Source organism: Helianthus annuus, chromosome 15 (genome assembly GCF_002127325.2).
Source record: "Helianthus annuus cultivar XRQ/B chromosome 15, HanXRQr2.0-SUNRISE, whole genome shotgun sequence".
Lineage (NCBI taxonomy): Eukaryota > Viridiplantae > Streptophyta > Magnoliopsida > Asterales > Asteraceae > Helianthus > Helianthus annuus.
Window position 1 is genome coordinate 114,127,157 of NC_035447.2, and position 9,831 is coordinate 114,136,987.

General features: G+C 35.4%; 2 protein-coding genes across 2 annotated transcripts; both read right to left on the reverse strand.

The window, feature by feature from the left end:
* Positions 1-3,740: 3,740 nt before the first annotated feature.
* Positions 3,741-5,438, reverse strand: LOC110912224 (uclacyanin-3). The gene is made up of 2 exons (XM_022156902.2): positions 5,224-5,438; positions 3,741-4,276 (listed from the first exon to the last, which is right to left on the reverse strand). The coding sequence occupies exons 1-2, from the start codon at positions 5,399-5,401 to the stop codon at positions 3,867-3,869; spliced, it is 588 nt and encodes a 195-aa protein (XP_022012594.1). The 5' UTR covers positions 5,402-5,438; the 3' UTR covers positions 3,741-3,866.
* Positions 5,439-5,807: 369 nt separating this feature from the next.
* LOC110912222 (triacylglycerol lipase 2) lies at positions 5,808-9,489 on the reverse strand. The gene is made up of 9 exons (XM_022156901.2): positions 9,119-9,489; positions 8,907-9,041; positions 7,367-7,507; positions 7,153-7,263; positions 6,769-6,912; positions 6,652-6,692; positions 6,473-6,552; positions 6,292-6,387; positions 5,808-6,213 (listed from the first exon to the last, which is right to left on the reverse strand). The coding sequence occupies exons 1-9, from the start codon at positions 9,290-9,292 to the stop codon at positions 5,891-5,893; spliced, it is 1,245 nt and encodes a 414-aa protein (XP_022012593.1). The 5' UTR covers positions 9,293-9,489; the 3' UTR covers positions 5,808-5,890.
* Positions 9,490-9,831: the final 342 nt, after the last annotated feature.

The following is a 9,831-nucleotide window of genomic DNA, read 5'->3' on the forward strand; positions in this document are numbered from 1 at the left end:
ATCAGTGTAAACAAAGTAACAACAGCTTTTCCTTTCAATTTCCTTCCCTATTAATGCTTTCTGAGTAGATTTTGACAGAGTTTCGTCACCTAGCACAAGACCTGATTTCGCTCCAATGGTTACAAATAGGATCACACATGAGGTATTTATACTTGGTCTGATTTTGCTCCAAACTACATGAGCGAAACCCCATGTGATCTAATAAGCGAAATCACCAGGTAACCATATGAGCGAAATCACCTATCTAACTATGTACACAAAAGCGAAATTACAAGAACATGATTTCGCTTATAATGACATATGTGTCATCATGAGCGAAATTAACATATTAAATCCTATTTTGACTTTCGTGCTCCAATCTAACCTATCTAGACCTAAGACTCGATACAAACGTAGTCAACAGACATTCAGTGCACCAACACTTCTGGACAATCCATTTCGCTCAGTGCCATGCCCCGATGATTCCGCCATTGGTTGGGGTGTGACACAAACTGTCAGTTATGATAGACACTGATGTAGGGCACAACTTATGTTTCGTTAGTAGTCGATATGATACGATCTAGTGGTTCACAGGGGAAGCCCCAAACTGATTATGGTTATGGTTTGGGAAACAAAAGAACTGGTTAACTCGTGGTACACGAAACAACTTATCATTTCAAAACAAACTGGTGACACTAAACAACCAACTGTGAACTCGCTCAACTTTGTTGTTGACTCGTTGTTACATGCCTTGCAGGTCGTTAGGCACCTTTGGAGCTTGCACGAGGAGGCATGGACGTTGTGGGACATGGATAGTCTTATGCCATGTTAAACATTTATTACATTTTGAACTTATACTTTGGTTTTAAACATTATGCTTCCGCTTACAACTTAAACTATGTTTTGTTTGGATACCAGTTATATTGTGTTTGGGTTTTATTATTATTTACACGCTATGTTCAATATGATTGGTGGCTTGATCCTAGTCAGTCACGCCTCCAAGCGGTGATACTCCGCATGTGGATTTTGGGGGTGTGACACACGGGGTTCGGGGCGGAGCCCCGAGCTGAAATTTAGTTCACATCAAATAGCCTAAGGTAATGAGGTTTCGAGTGAGGTCTCGAGTTAGGTCTCGACTGAATTATGAGATCTCGAGTCAGTTATAAGGTCTCGAGTCGCAACCTTGGTCTCGAGTTGTGAAGGTTATGGTCTCGAGTCGCAACCTTAGTCTCGAGTTGTGAAGGTTATGGTCTCGAGTCGCAACCTTATGGTCTCGAGTCGAGACCTTTGTCTCGAGTTGTAGTCTTATGGTCTCGAGTCGACACCTTTGTCTCGAGCTGTAAACTTTTGAGAGCCCTTATGATTTTGAGTCGAGACCTTGTGATCTCGAGTCGAGATCTGATGATCTTGAATCGTAACCTGATGGTCTCGAATCGCAATCTGATGGTCTCGAATTCACTGTTAATAGTTGTCATTGTGATAATAACTGAAAACTCAAAATTTTAGGGATTGTGGGATAATGTTTCCTGTTTTATTGTTGATCTAAACTTATCAAAAGATTTCGAAAATTATAACTGATTATCTATTAACAGTTTTCGAGAATTTTAATAGATAAAATTTAGATCAAAATCAGTAAAAACACCCACTAATCCAAATTATATTCCAAAACTTAAGGAATTTTCGAGTTTTCCTTAGAACAAGCGGTGAACCCTAGAAAAATAAAGCATAATTCTGGGATCCGAAACCTGAATTTTAATGACTTCAAAAGGGTCTCGGATATAAAATTAACCCATATTAGTTTCGGGTGACATGATTAATAACCCTTTTTCTGAAAACACTGATTTCGGCTCAATGTAACCCGAAAACAGCCGTGATTTTAAGGCTTTTAAAACTTTTCTGTTTTCCAGATTTTGATCCCAGAATAATGGATACAAAAAACAGAACTAATTTATCATATGCTCTGATACCACATGTTGATCAGTTCTGTTTAAACATAATAGAAAACATGAATAACATACCTGTTACAGCAGAAAAGCCAGCAGAGAATCCAGTCAGAGATGCAGCCATTGAGTTTGACATACTTGTCAGGATGATCTGGTTCCTCCTTAGGGTGTAAAGTTATGATGGTGATGAACCGAAACAAGGGATGGTTTCGGTTATGGAGAGAGAGACGATTGTGATGTTATGAGGGTTGTGAAATTGTCTAACTTGTGTAACCCTTAAACTCTCTAATAATCTCCTTATATATACACCAAGAGGAAACCCAATTAGTTAATAAGGGTAATATAGTTCATCAACAATTACCAACTAATTATTAATAGGTTATCAGTATATTTTGATCTATATAATATAAATGATTATAATGGCTACAAGATTAAATATTATAATAATAATATATTTAATCTCCCATTCTATAGCTAGACAATAAATCTCTTAGAAAGGCAACCAACAACGTTCTATAAAGACAAAACAATACTCCGGCAACGTTCGTCGAGAACCTGTAACCACATCAGACCACCAAAAAAGAGAGCTTGGGTCTTCAACGACCACCATATTTGATTATTTTTTTACTCCTACGACATCAAGATATGATTTTGAATTCCTCATTTTGTATTTATACTTCAGCGAGAGAGATGGGGTGTTGCCCAGATCGACTCTATTTGATACGATTCCAGCGAACGTTGCCTAGATCTTGGTTGAAGTGGTGGTGGCGATCTGCGCAGAGAGAGAGAGAGAGGGGGTAGGTATTGATATTTGTTTTTATAAGTTTTTAAATTTAAATGTTATTTTTTTGTAAGTTACAAAAACAGTCCTTGGTTAACAATATAGTTACATAATTAGTTCTTTAGATGTAAAATGACTTAAATACCCCTAAGCTTAACAAAAAACTAACATATGTTAGTCTTAGTACTCTAGGTTGTTACAAAATTGAAAGTTGATACCCCAAAATGTAACTTTAAACTATTAATACCTGATCTTGATACTTCCTATAAACCATAGGGACTAACCATGTAATTAACTCTAATTTTAATATACAAAACGTACGAACTGAACGTTTTGCTGAAAAAACACGGTGGCATTTTCGTAATTATTAATAATTATCAAAATTACTCTACAAATGATCCTGTAGAGTAATTTTTATCATTGTAGAGTAATTTTGTAAAATATTCCTGTAGAGTAATTTTGATCTTGTAGGGTAATTATTAAAATTACTCTACAAGTGTATCAAAATTACTCTGCAACTTTATCAAACAACATACAATTTAAAATTACTCTACAAATGACCCTGTAGAGTAAGTTTGATCTTGTATAGTAATTTTGTAAAATGATCCTGTAAAATAATTTTGACCTTGTAGAGTAATTTTATAAATTTTTTTAGCATTTAGTTATGAGGTTAGCCTTATAGTTTAGTTTTTAGCATTTAGCTTGGGTGTGTGTGTGTGGGGGGGGGGGTAGGTTTTTTGGGGTTTTTTTGGCGAGGTATAGTTTTTTGATCAAAATTACTCTACAAAAACATTTTACAAGATTAATCTACAAGATCAAAATTACTCTACATGAACATTTTACAAATTACTCTACAAGATCAAAATTACTCTACATGATCATTTGTAGAGTAATTTTGATAATTATCGTACGAGCAAATAATTACGAAAATGTCACCGCGTTTTTTTTTTTTTTTTTTTTTTTTTTTTGTCTTTTTCATGATATTCATACGTTTAGTACGTTTAAGTTATTTGTACGGGTAGTTTACTCAGATAACATTGGTTCGAAATGTTACCATTTAAACAAATTTTATTCTATTCCTCAACGGCTACACAATAAACAATATTGATTAGGCATCAAAACAAACAGGGTGATCATCATATCATATCCATATGTTTTTCTCTTTAAAATAAGATGTGCATTAAAGCGCTCATCCCCAAAATGGAAGCCAAAAATACAAATGATCCCGAAACACCTATGACACCCGAGGTTGAAGTCGAAGTTGAAGTCGGTGTGGATGGTGATGAACCTGAAGAAGGAGGTGTGGATGGTGATGAACCTGAAGAAGAAGAAGAAGGTGGTGTGGATGGTGATGAACCTGAAGAAGAAGCCGAGACCGTAGTAATCTTCACCTTCATACCCTGATCGCAATGTCCAGCTGTACCACATGCGAAGTATCGTGTACCAACCTTTGTTAACTTCACCACACTATTGCCATCGCTCATTGAATTCGCTGCCGATCCCACATCGCATTTCTTGTATTCATCCTCGCTACCAAGCTCCGCAACGCTATGCATTGGACTATAGTTGAATACTATCCAAAAAGAAAAAAAAACAAGATAACCATTAAATAACGCCATAAAAGTATCGTTTTCAAGTCACCTAACGTTTTATAGAAAGACCATCCAGAACAAACCACACTATTGCCTATTTTCATCCTATACAAAAGAGGAATTCAAAATTCAATTCGAATTGAATTCAAATTTCATTTTTAAACCATCCTATTGCTTATATGGTTTTGTTATTAAAAAGAGGCTTGCGGGATAACTTGTTGCTTGTTTATTGCCACTCTATTGTAATTTTCTTATTGGTTGCAATTTCGCAGCTAGGTAATGAACCTCACATTTCCCAAAAAAAAAAAAATTAGTTTCAAATTTGTAATTTCGATTCGATTCGATTCGAAATTCAAAATCTAAGTAAACAATTTTAATTTTTATATAGATACATATACATAAAAATTGCGTTTTTTTTTTTAACTTTGGGACTTGGGCTGGTGAATTGAATAGAATAAAGAACGGCCCAAACCAATTAGCAATTACCCAGTTTCAAAAATATTCTAACATCCAAATACCCAATTCCATGTATCTGACCCAATTAGCAAACACCTAAATCTAACATCAATATCAGCCATTCATGAAAAATGATGGGAACTCTAGAAGTGTGAACCCTAATATTGAACAATTTAGATTTTGGTAATATGATATTTTGGTGTACCTTGTATTTTTTATGTTAAAAGAAATTCAATAGTTTTATAATGGAGTTAATTTTTTTTTCTTTAAATTCAAATCGTATCCAACCAACCCGAAGTCCAAATTCGAAATAAAAAAAAAATCATATAACTCAATCCTATTAACCGAGTGACTTGAATTTTGATTCGTTGAACACCACTTCTACGCAATTAAATTGACGTAACAACTACTATGGAAAATTAAGAGAACAATCCATTGCGAATGGTTTAATACCAAAGATACTTTAGCTTACCAAGTGTGTCGCCGACCTTAAAAGTTTGACCCGACGCCCAAGTGTCAAAATCTGTCGATTGGTCCCACCCTTGTTTCCCTCCAACAATATGTTGCTCGGCTGAGCCTTGTGTCGATAACATTAGCAACATTACGACACAACCAACGAACAATAACATGTTATATGCACCTTTCTCCATTTTTGTTTGACTGAATGATTTGTGTATGGAACCAACCAAACATGGTATGTATATATACTACAAAGTTGTACCAAATGTATAAGCATATCATAACCTTATTTTACCAATTTGCCCCTTGGATTAGTTGGTTGGAAACTTGAAAAAAAAAATCATTATTATTCCAACATACTTGTGTAACACTGTAACCAATACACAGGTAGTTGAATTGCAGCCTAAGCAAAATCTTTTAGCCCTGTAAAAAGAGTTTGCTTGCCTTTGAAACTTATCATTAATGAAACTGGTATAGCTTTCTGTTAACTTTATTATAAAAAAAGTGATCAACTGATAATTCCTAGTTTGCGGGCATAATCCGTTTTACCTGAAATTTACGCTAAAATGCAGCATACGTACGTTTTTGTGTTTCCGATTATCAAATGATGATTTTGGCGTATGCTAAATGATCACTTATTGTCATTAGAGGGCAAAATGTTACATTCAATATCAATGTCTCTATTGATTTCGTTGAAAGAACGAGATGATTTTGTCATAAATAACATCTTTAGCCGTTACACCCATGATAAAATCGGCATGAGCGTATTCCTTGATATATTGCACGCTAAGCTTCCCTTCATCATGCAACTTGAGATCATCGAGCAAATTTGCGACATCTTTAGGGTCTGAAAGCGCGTCTTGGCCTCCATAGCTGATGAACAAAGGGAAGTCTTTTGGGATGTTTGAAAGGTTATAAATAGGAGGCATTGGCATGCCATAGTGTTCTATGTTGAAGGCAGGATTTCCATAGTCATACTTAGCCAAAACACCATCTCTAACAGCTGCAAATATTGGGTTTTTGGGATCCTTTCAGCCACTTTAAATAAACCATTCGTATTCGTTAAAAGTTACTAACTTACTTTGAGCTAAATGAACCAAGTTCTTCGTCGAGGTAGACTGTGGCTCGCTTCTTAAGAACACGTCTACAGTCGAGGCGTTGAGGCAACAGTTTTTACCTTTGAAATAACCACGATATATATCAAACATAATATAATCTTTAACTGAATTTACTGATACTTATACGGTCCAAACGTAATCTACCTGTAAGGGCGGACATTAAGTCGTAACAATCAACCTTTGGATCAGCACATAGGCCTTTCAGGAACCGGCTCACATCATCCCTGCGCATTTTATAGATAAATCAAAACAATATGTTTATAACATGTTATGTGTATGTTTTGATCAAGAATAAGAAAGTGAAACTGAGGTGTTTTAATTACCCTTTTGGATTGAACTCAGCAAGACCAAACACTATAGTAACCTGAAGAGAAATTTAAAGTTTTTTTAGCTAAATTGTGAGCTGCTTGTGATATGGAAAATGTGCTCATGGAACATACCTCGCCAACAAAGACTTTGGCAGCAACAACACCGAGTGCGGTGGTCATATGGCTCAAGTACGCGATCGGGCTTAACAATGCAGCCGATTTCATCTTGTCTACTTGTTTACCCTCTGAGAGGGATGCCAAAGCAATCAAAGTTCCCTACAATGGGTGCAAGATAATATCATACAGTTGTGTACTTGCTCATTAGGTGTGTGTACTTTAGTGCATAAAGTAGTACAAAAACCACCTCTATTAATTAAGCATCATGAAAGAACTTTAGTGCATAAATAGCTTATAAAAGAGTTAGTGGACTTATATTCGAAAACTCTACACTAGAAAGCGTCATAGCTAAAACTATGCTACATGTTGCTATTTTGATCAAATAGTGAGATAGTTTACCAAAGAATGTCCGACGTAGTGGATCTTTTGGCCCGTTTGTTGGAAGATATAAGCGATAACAGCAGGCAAGTCACGAGCTGCGATTTCATCCCATGTCCAATTCCAGAATTCCTAAGATATGTGACAATTAATTTGCAACCAAATGACACCGTTATTTAATGTACAACTTCAAATAACTAATAAACGAATATAAGAAATGTAACATTGGACGAACAGGTCTATCGGGATCAAGAGAGACATGTCGTCGACTGTACGAGGTTCCTCTCGTGTTAGCGATCCAGACATCGAAACCGCTATCTGCTAAGATCAACGCTAGAGATTGCTCCGGAGAATTTAGTAGCCATGTCATGCCATCCTACATTGTAACATTCAAATTATGTTACATAATTCGAATATATATGAGAGAAAGTAAAGTAAAATAATATTTTTATTGGTAAATATATGGCAGTTGGTACGAGTTAAGTCCAAGTGTCAGACTTGAATAAATGCTCAAAATCCTTCACGGGTTTTTTGGAATTAATGGGTCATAATCAAAGGACAATAATGGAGCCAAAAAAATTAAAGTTTACTGGTCAATATCTAAAAATAAGGAACTTCACTAAAAAGGCTAAAAACAAACTTGTTTTTAAGGGAGAGGGAGTGGGCCACTGTGGAAGTTTCGGTGACATGAATTACTGATACGTATTCACGGGGAAGTGAGGCGGGATGAGCATCGTACCTGTTCGGTATCAAAAATCTCTAAAAGTGGGTATCGGTGCCGAATATACCCGGTACGGTTCGGTATTTTAACGTAAAAACCGGTAAATACCGGTACAGAAAATGTCATAAGTCAGTACCAAATCGGTACCGAAAATATACCCTATTCGTTAAATTCGGTACCGGTACCCGATACCATTTGCTCATCCTTAAAGTCAAGATGCATTCCGGAAAGAAGCAGAAAAGCGAAAAAAGAAAAAAAATGTAAAAATAATCTATAAAATAAAGATTATTTCACCGAGAAAAGAAAACAATATGCATAAATCCGAAATAAATTGCTTGATAATAGCCGCGAATATAGAGACAAAGTCGGAGCCTAATATGGACGGACACACCTAATGACCCAAACAAAATGAAAAATAATGACGTGGCAACATGCATGTGTTCTATTTTCTTGCTTTATCCTAAAAAATAAAAAAAAAAGTAAGAAATGTCATGGGACGATGTGAATTATCACGCAAATATACGCATGTCTTATTCCGCACTATTATTTCGTTTTTTCTTTTCTTTTTTTCACTTTTCTTAAGTGGTGGAAATCATTTGAAATTTTCTTTTCTTAAGTGACGGAAATCATTTGAAATATATTATAAAATTATTATCTTTATTATATAACGACAAAATCGAAACATGATATTGCACACGACATTGATAACTTAAATTAAAATAAAATAAATATAAACTTAATATTTATTTGTATCTCGATTTCAACAATTAAAAAGATAAAAATACGCAAAATAAAGGTATAGGTTTTAGTAAAATAATGAAAAAAAAAAACTGAATAGGATAAAAATAAATCACCGGATACTTTTTTTAAGTTACTCAAATTAAATGCCAAACCTTATAGATTTTCTATATTTAAAATACAACATATATAATTTGTCAAAATTAATATAGTGTGACGACAAAAACAAAAACATTATTTTGGCGTTTAAGTAAACACATAATCCTACAAATAATCTGTGTGCTTGTGACCAAAATCTAATTATAAAAAAAATTACCACAAGAACTCCATGTTGCAACAAAACCGGTTGTCTTCTCCTCCCACCGCCGCCGCCACCACCACCACCACCACCACCGTGTCTCCCCACCGGAATTCTCTGAACACTCAATATATACCCATCTTCCGTTGTCACCTAACAACACAAAATAACCAGTTGTTAGTAACCACTTATTATTATTATAACTAAACTAAAATAAACTGACTCCGTACATCAATTTCCTGACACTTGTAACCGTATTTAGTTACGGCCGAGGCGCATATCCCGAGCGGCGGCGGAGGGTTCGTTACGATGGCACTGAGTGTTCGTGATCCGAAAGATGGGTATGGTTGAATTAGCAGTAGTATAGTGAACCATATGAAGCTTAGAAGTGTACAAACAGCCATAATATGTATTGAGAAAATGATGAGGGAAAGTATAGTATTTATGGTGGTGAACTGAATAATGTCAGCGTGTGAACAAGTTCTTGAAAAATTTAGGATCAGAACTCGCAACAGAAAGGTGAGGGAAAGGGGTCTTTTTGCCCCGGGTGACAGGAGGGGATGATGGTCATTAGGACCCACTTTAATGTGTTTGTATGTATGTGTGTATTATCTGAAATTTTCTATCTTGAGAAAATTTTGAATTATACGAAAAAAATAATGTGGCGTGTTTTATATGAATGAAAGTTTTAAGGAGGAAAGCAAACACTTTTGGTTGCTTAAGGGATATAATTGAAGAGAATAAAAGGTAGTGGCTGTAGCTCAAGGGAAGAGAAAAAAGGTAATGGTTGCTTAAGGGGTAAAAAAAAAAGGTACTCGTAATCTTAGGCTTCATCTTTTTCATCTTCAATCCGGCTTTTTGTTGAAGAATAATTTAGAGAGTCGTCTACCTTGTAGACTTCACGAAGGTTACGCTTAACTTTACCAGAGGATGGATGATGCTT

What these genes read in the sequence shown, in the direction of transcription:
- LOC110912224 (XM_022156902.2), bottom strand. Translation starts at nt 5,401, where the DNA reads ATGGAGAAAGGTGCATATAACATGTTATTGTTCGTTGGTTGTGTCGTA. An exon ending in TAAGGTCGGCGACACACTTG is followed by an intron (nt 4,277 to 5,223) that starts GTAAGCTAAAGT and finishes CTTTTTGGATAG; the next exon opens with TATTCAACTATAGTCCAATG.
- LOC110912222 (XM_022156901.2), bottom strand. Translation starts at nt 9,292, where the DNA reads ATGGCTGTTTGTACACTTCTAAGCTTCATATGGTTCACTATACTACTG. An exon ending in TGCAACATGGAGTTCTTGTG is followed by an intron (nt 7,508 to 8,906) that starts GTAATTTTTTTT and finishes GTTACAATGTAG; the next exon opens with GATGGCATGACATGGCTACT. An exon ending in CTTGGTTCATTTAGCTCAAA is followed by an intron (nt 6,214 to 6,291) that starts GTAAGTTAGTAA and finishes CAATATTTGCAG; the next exon opens with CTGTTAGAGATGGTGTTTTG.